Raw genomic sequence first — 16,391 nt, forward strand, 5'->3', positions numbered from 1 at the left:
CTCTTCCCACTCTCAGGCTTTGTTTGCGCTCGCATCCCTGTTACGTCACTTCCCCTTTGCCCAGAGCCACTTCCTCTCCCATGGGGGGCTGCAGGTGCTGTCAGAGGTGTTCAGAGAAGACCAGGGAGGATCTGTCAGGGTCCGCATCGTCACCCTGCTGTATGACCTGATCACTGAGGAGGTACAGAACCTTACTCTATGACCTGATCACTGATGAGGTACTGAACCCTACTCTATGACTTGATCACTGATGAGGTACTGAACCCTACTCACTGAGGAGGTACAGAGCCCTACTCTATAACCTAATCACTGAGGAGGTACTGAACCCTACTCTATGACTTGATCACTGAGGAGGTACAGAATCCTACTCTATGACCTGATCACTGAGGAGGTACTAGAGCAGAAGCCTGCTCTAGGATCATCACATGCACAAACATGTTGGAGCTACGTGACCAGATAATGAATGAGTAAATTTGTATTTGTTTTATCATCAAAATGAATTGATCATGACCATCAAGCTAATCATATTAATTACGAGAACAATGTGTTAAAATAAAAAAAATCTTTATTTATGCAAGAAGGGTAAAAAAAAGTTTAATAAAACATCGTTGTTGGCCTGCTTATCATGGTCATTTTATTAATTTGACTATTTCAATAAGTGCTGTCAAGCGATTAAAATATTTAATCGTGATCAATCGCATTAATGTCATAGTTAACTCGCGATTAATCAAAAAAAAAACTATATTCTAAATATCCCTTCATTTCGTGCTACTAGCCTTTCAGTGAGATCAGAGAGTGTTGAGAAGGACAGTAATAAAATACATTTGGCAAGATTGATATAAGAAGAGAGATCTGCAGTGTATTCAACCCGGTCCACTTGACATCGGGTAGGTGCATGGTAGGCCTACCGTAAAACTTCAATAGCCCAGGCTTTCATTTGTTTCAATCACTGAACTTTCGAACAAAACTCTTTCTCAGCAAAGATGGGAAATACTATAACATTTATTATTTAAACCAGTATGAATATTCCTACCGTACGTAGGCCTATACACATTACCAGGCTATCGAATAACGCACACACACACACACACACACACACACACACACACACACACACACACACACACACACACACACACACACACACACACACACACACACACACACACACACACGGTGGCGGAGTGGTAATCGGGAGGGTCGGGAGAATTCCCGGTGGGCCGTTAACATTTCGGGGCTGTCGGGCTGATTACTGCGTGATAACAATATTGCGTTTATAAAATTCCTTGCAGCGCCGTCAGGCAGCCTGAGCTGTGTACCCGCAACCTCTCACTCAATCAACAGACGCAAAAATTACAAACTGTCAACGTCATAACCAAGTTGATTTTGTCTAGAGGGGAGTAACTGAGCGGCCCTTCCCGAAGTGGTACAGCCCAGGTGGGCCTTGAACTGCGATTGGTCAGAAAGACGTAATGACAACATTGAACTCTCGTGCACACTTTTAAGGTGTTTTACACCCGCTCCGTATCCTTGCTTGCCCCAACAAGTTTGTGCGGCATGCTTGTTATTTCGTTTCCGGTGTAGCTAGATCCGGTATGGTGTTGTAGTTTTTCTAATGTGACTAGTTGTTGCTAGACAGCAGGTGAAAAAAATTACGTTTGCCAAGCCAAAAGAACGTTAATCGTGCGCTGTTTTGCGTTTAACGCCGGTAATAACGCGTTAAACTGACAGCACTCATTTCAATACATCAAAGGGGCTGTAGTTACGTTTAAGGGCTGATGGTCCCACGTTCACGCAACGCACGGGTGTTACAGACCCGTTACGTCCTTGCGGACCCTCCTTGCGTCCACCGCAAGGGCCTGACATGCACCTCCCAAAAATGTTAACCCTCCGTCGAGGCGACGCAGCAGCAGGGGCTGTGATTGGTCTGCTCACAAAAACCCGACGCAGACCCAAAACAGGTTCAGACCTCGTCGAAGCGTCTGCGTGGTCCTTGTGTTGCGAGAACGTGGGACCATAATCAGCCCTTAGGTCCTCTCTTCCACCTACTTATCAGTCTCTCTCTCTTTACGACCATCTTACCTACAGCACCTCTTAAATAGTGGTTTTATGTTATGATTTCTGTCACCATAAACCCAATGTAGGGACGGGTCTTGCAAAAAAGTGTAAGCCACAAGTACTTAAACCCAATGCAGCCGAAAAATGTAAATAATGATAATGGGTCTGTATTTTTCCTTGCATACGTAAACCATATGAACATTTATTCAAAAGGAGCTGCACTCCAAGGTGTCCACAGACGAGTCACCGGACCGCCTGGGCCCGCGTTCCAAGGGGTCCCTGGACCCGCATTCCAAGGGGTCCCCGGACCAGTGTTCCAAGGGGTCCCTGGACCAGTGTTCCAAGGGGTCCCTGCGTGCCGGACTGCAGGAGGGCCGCTGGTGCAGCCTTGTTCCAGAGCTGCTGGACTCTGCTGAACATGACTGGAGAGAGAAGGTAGTTGGAAGAGCACCGTTAAAGACGGCAGAAGAGCACAGTATCTAGAAACTATGCAACCGAAGAAACCTCCCCTCCCTCTCTGCTGCTCCCTCTCTGCTCTTCCCTCTCCCCTCCTCCCTCTCTGCTCCTCCTTTTCTGTTTCGCCACGTTTGAGATGTTTTTGTTTTTCCCATAAATGTGATTTACAGGCTAAATTGATTTCCTGAACCAATCAGGGATGAGATGCCTTGATGGAAAAATCAGAAATGATCCGGGAGTGGTCTAAGATCCGAATGGTCTCATACAGAGACGGCACGGTCAACTCAAACTCACTAACGCTGACGGAGGGCCACTCGGTTCCATTAGCTGCCTATCATTGCTGTATGCAGAAATGGGTTAACCTAGCAATTTTTAGTACTTGCATTAGGTTCTATAAACATCTTTACTGTACCGACAGAGATACATTGTTTCACTTCTTATGACTAACGGACATATTGTAAGTCGCTTTGGTTAAAAGCATCGGCTAATTGCCCGAAATGTAAATGTAAATGCACTCTCAGAACAGCTGACACAATAATGCTACATTCCACCCCTGAAAATTGCATGGCAGCGTTTTAGCCATGGATGCTGAGTGCTGTCTGCAAACTTACGACCATTAACGGGACGACACAGGTTGTGATGCACCAGAGGAGTACCCAGATACAATCAGGGGATCCCATGGTGCATAACTCATCACAGTGTTACATTAGTGCAAAATACCTGGCTGGCAGAGTCTCTGCAACTCCACAGTAAAAGTTTGAGAACCCCTAGTATTTTATACCGATGTATTTATATATTGAAGTAATTATATATTGAATGTGCATTTTGTGGCAACTATTTAAACACAACTGGCTTTTCAGTACTCTGAAGTGTCCTAATCGATTCCCTGGATAAGCAAACAGTGTGTCCGTCCTCTAGGGTCTCCAGACCATGCTGGCCATGGTCCCAGTGTGTCTGGACCAGTACCGTCGCCATGGCTCCCTTCCTGTCTCTCTGGGCTCTCTGAAGGCTCAGTATCGGGACCTGGTTCACCAGGAGCAGGCACTGGGGGATGACGAAGGGTACTTTAGGGAGATTCTGGACCTGTTGCACACCCTTGAACTCAAAATGAAGTGATGGTGCATAGGTATACAAAATATATCAACCGTACCTTGAAGACCTGGATGGATGGAGGAAGGCTCTAGCCAGTGCCAAAGTAGGGTACAGACTTTGTGGAGGTCAAGAGGCCCTCCACATCATCCAGCACAATGTGTTTGTTGTAAATGCAAACGGCTATCACAAACACGATTATTGGATATGGAATGTGTGTTCAACAGTCTCTCCACAACAAGCTGTTGTTGAAATCCATCCCAACAACTTTGTGCCAGACAAGTTAAAGGCTGTAACAATAACTTGTCTGTTGTCCTTTTCTGATTTGTTGTCCTTTTCTATATTTATTACAAATCTTATTTTGTATCGTAATTAGTATTCTTCAGATACATTTCCCAATCCCAACCCATACCAGTTCTAGAACTGGGCCCTAATAAGAACTATTAAAGAGCAACATGCAGGTCGGTAAGTTATTTAACTTCGGGAAAGTATGTGGAAAATCAAACATTTTGAAATTAGACACACAAAGAACTTGAAACTAACTTGTGTTCAAGATGGTAGCTAAAAATTACATATTCAAATATAATTTATAATAAGAATGTCTACAATAACGATGCGTAATCACGGATACTGTGAATTCCATTAATAAAATTGCTGTCGCATTTTCACAAAGGGTAATGGCTGCATGTGTACAGCTTCGGGATTGTAATTAGTAGGTATTCACAGATTGAAGCTGTACACATGTGGCCACATTTCACACTTTGTGAAAACGTCATTTTGATCGCATCAAGGTGTACTTTTTCTTTTACTATTGATCAGTCTAACCAATCAGAATCATATATATTTTCCATGGTAGTTCTACTTAAAAGCCTTTTAACGTTTCTCACCACACAGTCCTCTTATTCCATCCATCGTTGTCAACAGTCATAGAACTATAATGAACGCTATTTAGATTTCTTGATCATTAATCATGATAGCAGTTGGCACATACAAGGCAATGTTTACATGCACTGCGGTTGGTGAATATAGATTACGCGACTTAATCCTAAAGGGTGTTGGCCTGCTTGTATTTTGTACCAGGAAACAACAGAACAAATGAACGTTTCCCAAAGATTGCTGTGTTGAATAATGCACAGAGACTGCCCTCTGCCAAAATATTGGACCCTTAAACTGGCTGCATGAGGCTTGTCCGAGAGAGTGACGAACCTAAGCTTCTCTGAGTCCTGTATACATATCGTATAACGCTCATACACAACAGTAGAAAAAAAGTATTGCAACTATGTCGTAGCCATGGGGATAACACATCCCCCTCCTTCCTAAAGCTTTTAGACGAAACAAATTTATTTTTAAGATCTTAGGTTTTGAGTTGATAGAGCCTTTAATTAATAGTAGATTGATTAAAAAAAATGTTCTCTCTAGAGCCTGTGTTTGTCCTTACTGTAGAAACGAGGCGATGCAACATAGCGACAGGAGCAGCTTCATTTCCACATATAAAGGGCTCATTCTAAGCTAATCAAACACCATTCTTATCTTCACAGGATTATACACTAACTAAAACATTGTGGAAATTGCAGTTTCTCACGTTGAGCACACGAATGCGTGACTCGATTATTTCGTTAGACAAAAACAGGAAGTCAAAACGCGCTGCTAGTAAAAACAATCCCGCATAGGGCTCTACGTCATAAGACGTTTTTAACATTTAAAGGGTACAGCGATCCCTGAACAGCCAAGACAGTAAATGATATGCCTACAACAGTGTATAGAACCACAGTTAACAACATAGGTGAATTATGATAGGTTACACTCACTACAAACGTCCCCCCAGAATTTACCAACAGAAGAAAACAAAAACAAAACAGTCACCACAGAGGTGGGTGTATTAACCGGCCAGAACGGCGGTGTCGTACAGGAGGTCGAGGAGCCACAACCGCAGCAGGTGTCCCGCCATGACACCGACGAGGGGCATGGAGTGTGGGAGTTCCGGGAGGAAGGGGAGCTGGGGGCGGGGGCCGAGCTGGAGTTTGTCCGCGTCGTGGGGGCTGGGCCAATTTGATGGGCCTGGCCACGTCCAAGTGAGGTGGCTTGAGGCGGTCAATGGAGAGTCGCTCCGGTTTGCCGCCCATGTCCACCACAAAATGTTTGGCCCCCATTTCCAAAACCCGGAACGGGCCCTTGTAGGGCGGGCGTAGCGGTCCCCTGTGGGCGTCGTGGCGAAAGAAAACGTAGTCGGACGTCCGAAGCCCAGCGGGGATGTGCGACTGAGGGAGGCTGTGACGGGAAGTGGGGACAGGTGCGAAAAGCCTCGCCTTGTCCAGTAGCGTGGACCACTGGAGAGTGGCAGACCAAGGAACAGTGGTGCCAGGGAAGAAATCCCCTGGAATCTGCAGCGGCTAGCCATGACCAAGCTCTGCGGAGGAGGACTGTAGGTCTTCCTTTGGTGCAGTCCTGATGCCAAGCAGTACCCACGAGAGCTTGTCGACCCAGTTGCTGTCTTTGAGGCTGGCACGAAGGGCAGCCTTCATCGACCTATGAAATTGTTCACAGAGTCCGTTAGCCTGTGGGTAATATGCAGTCGTGTGGTGGAGTTTCACTCCGAGGCTCTGTGCGATAGCCTTCCGCAGCTCAGACGTAAACTGCGCGCCCCAGTCAGAGGATATGTCCGAAGGAGTGCCGAAATGGGCAACCCAGGTGACGATAAATAACCATGTCATCTCGACAGATGCCAGTAACGTCAGTGGCACAGCCTCAGGCCAACGGGTGGTCCTGTCAACCATGATCAACAGGTAGGTGAAACCGTGAGAGGAGGGCAGAGGGCCGACCAGATCCACGTTTACATGGTCAATCCGTCTCTCCGGCACTGGGGACAACTCTAACGGGGTTTTAGTGTGGCGGTGCGCTTTGGCCAACTGGCACTGGCAACTTTGCCAACTGTTAAAACAGGTGTTAGCCCAGTCCCTAACGTCTTTCTTGGGGCAGTGCCAAACAAACTTAGCCGAAACCAATCTCTGTGAAGCTTTCGAACCTGGGTGGGAGAGACCATGGTTGGCATCCAAAAACCTGTCGTCTCCATCCTGTGGGAATCAGCCACCTTGGCCATGGTGAAAGTCAGCGGATTGTGGTCGACAAAAGTGTCGACCTTCCAACAGGGAATGAAAGTGTCTGATGGCGAGGTAGAGACCAAGCAGCTCCCGGTAGAAAGTGCTGTACTTACGCTCGCTGGGGCGCAACTGACGGCTGAAGAAGGCAAGTGGCTGCCAGGCCCCGCCCACCCACTGCTCGTAGACGGCACCGACAGCGTAGTCCGAGGTGATGGCGATGGAGGCTGTGGGAGAAGGATGTGCCAGCATGGTGGCGTTCGCCAGGGCGGCCTTAGTGGCAACAAAAGCCTTGTCCCTGTTCTCAGTCTAGTCCACAGCAGGGACGTGCACAGGGGGGTTGCTCAGGTTGCTTGGGCAACTGCCTATATGCCCTCCTCGACTCAGGTTGCCCTTCCGACGAAAAAAAAAAAATATATATATATATATTTTTTTTTTAATCATTTAATGGATGCAGAATTTCATGTAGGCCTAGATAATAAAAATCGCCACTCGAAACATTTCATAAAGTAAGCGTAGCCTCATTCAATTCCGTTCGGGCACTGAGAGTGAAAGTCAGTAGGGGGAGGGCAAACTCTGCCGCGTGGCAACAGCCGCTTTTGCCGCCTCCCCTCTGCCGCCCTTCCCCCGTTGAAATGAATGGAGGGGGCGAGTTGCCGCGCGGCGTGTGAAAGCTGCTTTACGTAGCTGCAGCGCTGCACGCGACCGGAACACCGGCACCTGTGAGACGACTGCCTTGATGTTCTCGGAAAAGGTGAATTTGAGATGTATAACAAACAAACAATCATCATCACGTTTTATGAAATGAATTAAAATCTTCATAAATCCAGGCTCAGTTTGCCACGTAACGTTTAGCCTAAATAATCAGACAGCTCGCTAGCTTGCAGACAAGCAGCCCGTTATCATATAGTCTACACATTTTTTGGTAGGCAAACTAAGTTACATGTCTGCTGATTTCGTTTTAACAAGAAGAATAAATGATGGAAGTAATGCATCACATGAATTCTTTCATTCAAAATTGTTCATGCCTAAATCTTATCACTATTTTGGGTATTATTTGTTATTGTTAAGTGAAGCCGAAATGCCCAGTGAAAAGAGGAGGATTCAGGAGAGAGAGAGACAACTAAAGGAGGCAGCAAAGAAATCCGAAATCAGTGTGGTCAAGTGTGTGACATTTAAAATGTCAATTTGACTTCATAGGATGTTGTTTAATTATGTTTGTGTTCATGTTATGTTCTTCTTCTTCAAGTCATGTTTTTCTGCATTATCGTTAGTAGTAGTTATTTCAGTGTTTTACTTATTTGTATTAATATATTAATAAAGACCCTGTTATTCTCAGTCCTTCAGATAGCCTGTGAGTTTGTTTTTTTTTGGGGGGGGGGGGTGCCCTTTTTTCAGGTCAGAGCAACTGCCCCTCAAAATTCCTGTGCACGTCCCTGGTCCACAGCGTGCTTGGGCTTACCTTGCAAGGCCTCATGCAAGGGCCGCATGAACTGGGCGGCTCGAGGGATGAAACGGTGGTAAAAATTCACCATGCCGAGGAACTCCTGCAGGGACCCGACATTGAGCGGGCGCGGGAACTGTGCGACCGCCTCCACCTTCGATGGGAGAGGGGCTGCACCATCCTTAATGACTCTGTGTCCCAGGAAATCGATGATGGAGAGACCAAACTGGCACTTGGCGGGGTTGACAATTAACCCATGGTGGCTGAGCCGCTCAAAAAGTGTCCGGAGGTGCGCCAGGTGCTGAGATTTGGACGTGCTTGCCACCAGGATGTCATCAAAGTACACAAAAAGAAAAAGCTCCCGTAAAACAGAGTCCATGAGGCGTTGAAAAGATTGAGCTGCGTTTTTATGGCCGAACGGCATTCGTAGGAACTCAAACAGACCAAACGGCGTGTTCACTGCTGTTTTGGGAACGTCCAGTGGATGTATAGGCACCTGATGATATCCCCGGCCAAGGTCCACCTTGGAAAAAATCACCATACCAGAAATCCTGTATGTTCGGGACTGGGTACCGGTCAGGCATCGTTGCCTCATTTAGCCGCCGGTAGTCGCCACACGGGTGCCAGCCGCCCCCGGGCTTTGGGACAATGTGGAGGGGGAACCCCACGGGCTGTTGGACCGGCGGACTATACCCAGGCGTTCCACGTTTGCAAACTCAGCCTTTGCAACGGCAAGCTTGGTTGGGCCGAGGCACCGAGCACGGGGGTAGTAGTGGCGAGATGGTGCTCCACACCATGCTTCACGGCAGACACAGAGAAAGCAGGCTGAGTGAGGGTGTCCCTCGGGACGATCGGGAAGTTTCCCGGTGGGCCGGTCCACTTATGTGGGCCGCGGCAGTAATTCCGGCCGCTGGCACCCCCTAGCGGCCACTGTGCAGTAGGTCACACGAACGAGCAATCGCGAAATGCACAAGATCTCCCTCAGGATCCCCCGGCCAGCGCCTCACAACCTATCTCACATCTCAGGATTCTTTGTCCAACCCCCCCCCCCCACACACACACACACACCCCTGCATGCACACACACATACATCTGCACATCTATGGCACGAAAAGAACACTTGCGTTCGGACCCTAGTGGTTTTCAATCCTGTTTGGCAGAGACTGGCAAGAACGCTTTGCTCCCACTTTCTCTGATTAACTAAATTAGTGACAGGAAAGAAAAACTCATTGTGCCTCAAATATGCCGATTGTTTGTGGATGTTTTCCTGAGCTTTTTTTGGGCCCATTTTATTTAGGGGGTTAAAGGGTTTAATTTAGGGTATATGATTTAATGTATTGAGGCCCCTGTGGGACCTTGGGCATGGGCTCTCTCTGTCCGGCCATCACATGGCCATGCCTTAAAGGTTTTGAAGACTTGGACCCAATCCGGATTCATTGCTCTACAAAAATCTCAACCTTAACCCTACCAAAAATCAAAGTGTACAATCAAATGTACTAAAGTAGAGAGCAAACAGGAAAACGTCAATGGTCAATTAATCTGATATATTTTGTCCCATTTCTTAGTTTAATTCATTCGTTTTTATTCACTTACTGTAGGTAGAGGACTAAACAAATGTAATCACACAATTGACTGTATCACTGAATGAAGCACACATGGATGAAGTATTGACATACAGCTGTTTTCTTTCACATCTAGTAAATTGTAGATATGCAAGTCTAAGGGTTAATCATAACTTGTGTAAATATGTGTATAGCTTTTTAACTGCTACACGTGCCACTTTCTTCTCTAATAATTTCACCCTTTTATTGTTGCCAGGAATTTTGGAATTTTTCCGAGACCGAAATGGAGACGCTCGTGTCACTGGTGGATGCGAACCGTCTGGTTTTGTTTGGTAGCCTAAAAACTGGCATTAAAGGCAAGCAAAAGAATGCTATATGGAAGGAATTAAATGTTGCAGTGAATAGTGTTTCCAATGTTCATCGGGCTACGGAAGAGGTTTGTTAATTAAATTAATTAGGCTAAATAATAAATTAAATGTAACATTTCTGTTATCCAGCTTAAAACATTTCACATATATGCTATTGTTTGCATTGCGTTAAAGTTATTTTATTCCGAATAAGGTGAAGAAAAAATGGCAGTAGGGCCGAGATCGTTTATTGGCCTGTGGCATGTGCCACCGCGACCACTGACATACCATGGCATATGCCGTTCTGAAACGGTAACTGCCGTTCTGAAACGGTAACTGCCGTTCTGAAACGGTAACTGCCGTCGCGACCACTGACATACCATGGCATATGCCGTTCTGGAACGGTAACTGCCGTTCTGAAACGGTAACTACCGTTCTGAAACGGTAACTACCGTTCTGAAACGGTAACTACCGTTCTGAAACGGTAACTACCGTTCTGAAACGGTAATGCCATGGCATATGCCTTTCTGGAACGGTAACTACCGTTCTGAAACGGTAACTGCCGTTCAGGTGGAACGGTAACTGCAGTTCCCAACAATGGTATGTGACACCAGCATAACTCCTCCGTATAATTTCAAGACAGGTATTGCCATAAATGTAAAGGTATATATATTTGGTATTTATTGACACAATATCACAACATAACGCCGTAAATAAAGGGATTTACACGTTTCTCTCGTCCGTGCTGTTAGGATATTTCCGATCTGTTTTGTTGTTGCTTTTGTAATGACAGATGCTTTTGAAAACAGCCGGACTTGCTCCGGTGACGGTAGTTATAGCCTAGCCTTCTAGGTGGCCATAGAGCTAGTCTATTGCTTTGTTCCAATATCCATACTATCCGCAGTCATTATACTTTATTTTAGTATGACTTCTTTTTTTATATAGTTTGAGTACGTAGTGCGTTGCAATTAAGATCAGGGCGAAAGGAAGTGTAGTGAAAGGACCCGGATGGTATACTCAAACGGTCAAACCGATGAGTGTGGATTGATGTACACCTTTCGTGCTCCACGGCAGCGATCTAATAGCTACGTAGCTGAAGAGGCGGAGCCAGGCTGAGCCAACGTCGGCGCATTTTCTTTAATAGGTCCATGCATTTTCCACGTATCCTGCATTAATGGAGTCATTTTGTTGTTTTAATAGCTTTATAACTACTATGTGTAAAGAGTTCACCGTTCAAAGCGAGATGTTTATTGCGGTTGCGATCGTAGTTTCCGGTTAGTGCACCAGAGCCAGGTCCCTATAGGGGTGGCACTGTAGGCTATGGCTAGACAGTCATCCATTTTTCCACTCGTGTTTTATCAAGATGTTCTAGTAGCGTAGACTATAATAAAGCCTATACTGTATGACTGCTTCAGCTCATAACTATTCAATAGGCCAAATATTAAGTTTTGCATTTGTTGTTATTGGTGTTTAACCAAATAATTTAAGCAGGCCTATAGGTTCCTATCATTTAACCCTGATCCAGTGTCATAAACCTTTCTATATCGACATGATCCAGTGGTATCATGGCATACAGGCTACCGTTTTTCCGCTGGCATGCCACTCATGTAAAATGGTATTACCAGTTTCTACTGGCACCTACCGTTTTTCCGCTGGCATGCCACTCATGGAAAATGGTAATTACCAGTTTCTACTGGCACCTACCGTTTTTCCGCTGGCATGCCACTCATGGAAAATGGTAATTACCAGTTTCTACTGGCACCTACCGTTTTTCCGCTGGCATGCCACTCATGGAAAATGGTAATTACCAGTTTCTACTGGCACCTACCGTTTTTCCGATGGCATGCCACTCATGGAAAATGGTAATTACCAGTTTCTACTGGCACCTACCGTTTTTATAAGAATGATTGTGTAGCTGTGAATCATGAGTGGTATGTGTGTATGAACGGGCAAATACCACAGGAAAGGAATATCTACTGGCAAACGGTAGGTGCCAGTAGAAACTGGTAATTACCATTTTCCATGAGTGGCATGCCATCGGAAAAACGGTAGGTGCCAGTAGAAACTGGTAATTACCATTTTCCATGAGTGGCATGCCAGCGGAAAAACGGTAGGTGCCAGTAGAAACTGGTAATTACCATTTTCCATGAGTGGCATGCCAGCGGAAAAACGGTAGGTGCCAGTAGAAACTGGTAATTACCATTTTCCATGAGTGGCATGCCAGCGGAAAAACGGTAGGTGCCAGTAGAAACTGGTAATACCATTTTACATGAGTGGCATGCCAGCGGAAAAACGGTGGTTCCAGTAGGAAATGGAACTTCCGATTAACATAATTGGCTTGCCAGCGGAAAAACTTTTGGCCTGTATGCCATGATACCACTGGATCATGTCGATATAGAAAGGTTTATGACACTGGATCAGGGTTAAATGATAGGAACCTATAGGCCTGCTTAAATTATTTGGTTAAACACCAATAACAACAAATGCAAAACTTAATATTTGGCCTATTGAATAGTTATGAGCTGAAGCAGTCATACAGTAGGCTTTATTATAGGCTACGCTACTAGAACATCTTGATAAAACACGAGTGGAAAAATGGATGACTGTCTAGCCATAGCCTACAGTGCCACCCCTAACGGAAACTACGATCGCAACCGCAATAAACATCTCGCTTTGAACGGTGAACACTTTACACATAGTAGTTATAAAGCTATTAAAACAACAAAATGACTCCATTAATGCAGGATACGTGGAAAATGCATGGACCTATTAAAGAAAATGCGCCGACGTTGGCTCAGCCTGGCTCCGCCTCTTCAGCTACGTAGCTAAGATCGCTGCCGTGGAGCACGAAAGGTGTACAATCCACGATTCCACACTCATCGGTTTGACCGTTTTGAGTATACCATCCGGGTCCTTTCACTACACTTCCTTTCGCCCTGATCTTAATTGCAACGCACTACGTACTCAAACTATATAAAAAAGAAGTCATGCTAAAATAAAGTATAATGACTGCGGATAGTATGGATATTGGAACAAAGCAATAGACTATAGCTCTATGGCCACCTAGAAGGCTAGGCTATAACTACCGTCACCGGAGCAAGTCCGGCTGTTTTCAAAAGCATCTGTCATTACAAAAGCAACAACAAACAGATCGGAAATATCATAACAACAGCACGGACGAGAGAAACGTGTAAATCCCTTTATTTACGGCGTTATGTTGTGATATTGTGTCAATAAATACCAAATATATACCTTTACATTTATGGCAATACCTGTCTTGAAATTATACGGAGGAGTTATGCTGGTGTCACATACCATTGTTGGGAACTGCAGTTACCGTTCCACCTGAACGGCAGTTACCGTTTCAGAACGGTAGTTACCGTTCCAGAAAGGCATATGCCATGGCATTACCGTTTCAGAACGGTAGTTACCGTTTCAGAACGGCAGTTACCGTTCCAGAACGGCATATGCCATGGTATGTCAGTGGTCGCGACGGCAGTTACCGTTTCAGAACGGTAGTTACCGTTTCAGAATGGCAGTTACCGTTCCAGAACGGCATATGCCATGGTATGTCTGTGGTCGCGACGGCAGTTACCGTTTCAGAACGGCAGTTACCGTTCCAGAACGGCATATGCCATGGTATGTCAGTGGTCGCGGTGGCACATGCCACAGGCCATTAAACGATCTCGGCGTCTCTCAAAAATGGTCCGACATGAAGCTCCAAAAAACGTGTTGCGGCTGTGAAGCGGGCCAAGCAAGAAACGGGAGGAGGCCGGGTGGACCCGAGCCTTGAACTGACCGCATTTGAGGAGCGAGTGGCTGGTCTCATCGGGTCTCCCTCCATTTCGGGCATAAGTGGCGGAGGAGACACCGATGCACTCCAGACCAGTCATGGAAGTGGTAAAAAGGCCTTTGCAATTATTTAAAAAATATATATCTACAGCTTCCGTGTTACAAAGTAATGGCACAAATAATCTCATGATTGGCCTATACATCGCTCCACTGTTGCCCTTGTGCGTGTGTGAGCGCTGTTGAAGTTGCGCTCCTGATCCGTGTTCGGATTAGCCAGAGGAGTTATTAGGTAGGTCGTTCAGGGCATAGCCTTTGTCACCTAGATGAATCACATCAAACTTTTAGTGCGATGTCTTCGACGTTTTTCAAGAGAAAAAAAAGTGTGACTGCAGCGTAACTCACCGAGGAGATGACTCTGACCATGTAGTGCGCCCTGATGTAGACGATGCACAACGTTGCTATTTTGGAAAATAAAAGAATCGTGCGTGCCCCCAGGCCATCGGGCTACCATGTTCAGGATTGACATTCTGGCATCGCAAATAATCGGAACATTAACTGAATGGTAGCTTTTGCGGTTGATGTACGCATAATCATTAATAGATGGTGGCTTCATACGCACATGGTATACCAATCAACCGCACCAATCACATTTGGAAACCTAGCAATAGCATAAAAATCCTGTTTGATTCCAGTTTGCTGATCGTTATTATATGGGACTTTAATATAACGTTCGGAGAGGGACATTATAGCTGCCAAAACTGCTGGCATGGTTCGGCTAATACTTGGCTGGGAAATACCAGACCTGTCCCCGATCTCCCGCTGAAAGGTCCCGGTGGCAAAAAAACCCAAGGTAGAGCACACCTGCACTGGCACAGGTATTGTGTTTGATCGCCTAGTTTCTCGCCTTAACTGTGGCTCCAAAAGCATTGCATAGCTCCATCGGGAGATGCCTTGGGAGACGAAAACGACTCAAGAGCCATTCATCGCTCTCCATAAAAAAATCTCGAAAAACTCTCTCTTGTCTTAGACGTGCGTTGAGGTCCACTAACAGAGCCAGATCTGCCATCGCTGAGACTCGACCACCTATTTGGCAAAGCTCCTGTTTATATAGACAGCTGAATAAACATTTCACCCGTCACATTCTAATTATTTTCATAGCAATACTGTTTTTAATTAGGCCTGACTTGATTGTAATTGTTTGAACGGCTGGGCTAATTCCAATTTATTTAGTAATTAATACAGATGTGCAACATGCAGCTACTTGTGCTGCACTATTCATCAGTGAAATACCCGTATGTTGCGCCAAAAAAACTTGCGTACACGAGCTCAGACCTGATGTGAGATTTCATCGCAGCCTGCGCTCACGTTGAAATTGATAAATGCCAAGCTCAACGTTGAAATGAGCGTACGTCCATTTTACGCACGTTTTCTGTCGTACGCTCGTTTGATAAATGAGGGCCAGTCTCACTCCCTACTCGTCAAATGTGTGACGCATGGCCAAGGATCCCTGGCGTCAATTTCCGACGACCCGCGTTTTTCAACGCGGTGGTCCGTCAGATAGACATTCATGTTATACCTTTTGCGTCGTTTTTCATCGCGGGGGTCAATCAGATAGACATTCATGTTAATCCCTCACCGTCGGATATAGTCGAAAGGAAATCAATGTCTATCAACGGTGATGCCGTCACGTTATGCAACTATTATCTATTGATTTGTTTGACATGATCTAAAAAAAAACAACGCAGACCATCAGAGCCATCTACCTTAGGCTACTGTGATCTTGCATAAATTTATTCAGCTCCGGTGTTGGTATCGTAAGGTAAAACAAATCATAATAATGACGATGATGATGATGATATAATAATAATAATTATAATAATTGAATATTTATCTCACTTGGCAACCCAGTCGCCAAAAAGCATACGTTGACAGTGTACGTTTTCATGAACACTGGATTACGTCGCATTTCAACGTAAAATAGCGTGGTATACCTACAGTATCCGTAGATACGTTGGTCCACATCGCAAGGCATGTTCAGTGTCACGCTTTGCCTGACCAAAGCGTGAGGAGTACACGCTTTCTTCTCCATTCTAAATGAATGGAGGAATAGCACCAACAGCGAGACGTTCTCCTAGCATTTGGTGAAATTGTTACGTTGCCTATATCAATCTTTATTATCTGAATGGGAAAGGCAATATTTTATGGGTTTCTAATAATATTTCTAGCGATATATATAGCCTACCTTTTCCTTGCATAATCTCCAGTAGCCTAAGTGAATGTGTATGATCTTTATAATCTTTATTATCTGAATGGGAAATGCAATATTGTAGGACTGATTCACCATTAAATGTGTTTCTATTGACATTTCTAGCGAGAAATGTACTTTATCCTTGAATAATCTTCAGTCAGTGAATGTGTATGATCTTTATTAATCTTTATTATCTGCATGGGAAATGCAATATTTTAGGACCGATTCACCGTTAAACGTGTTTCTAATAACATTTCTAGCGAGAAATATACTTTTTACTTGCATAATCTTCAGTCAGTG

The 16,391-nt window shown here is 45.2% G+C and overlaps 2 protein-coding genes across 4 annotated transcripts in view; one reads left to right on the plus strand and one right to left on the minus strand.

Moving 5' to 3' along the window:
* sil1 (SIL1 nucleotide exchange factor) overlaps positions 1 to 3,905 on the plus strand; it is a 29,074-nt gene extending 25,169 nt beyond the window's left edge. For all 3 annotated transcript variants that reach the window (XM_060062335.1, XM_060062333.1, XM_060062336.1), the window contains 3 exons: positions 17 to 181; positions 2,272 to 2,493; positions 3,433 to 3,905. In XM_060062335.1, coding sequence (XP_059918318.1) covers positions 17 to 181; positions 2,272 to 2,493; positions 3,433 to 3,630 — 585 coding nt within the window. In that variant the 3' untranslated portion in view covers positions 3,631 to 3,905. The remainder of the gene's footprint in view (positions 1 to 16; positions 182 to 2,271; positions 2,494 to 3,432) is intronic.
* The window catches only part of uvssa (UV-stimulated scaffold protein A), a 483,727-nt gene that overhangs the window by 81,426 nt on the left and 385,910 nt on the right, over positions 1 to 16,391 (minus strand). The window lies entirely within an intron of this gene.

Source organism: Gadus macrocephalus, chromosome 10 (genome assembly GCF_031168955.1).
Source record: "Gadus macrocephalus chromosome 10, ASM3116895v1".
Classification (NCBI taxonomy): domain Eukaryota; kingdom Metazoa; phylum Chordata; class Actinopteri; order Gadiformes; family Gadidae; genus Gadus; species Gadus macrocephalus.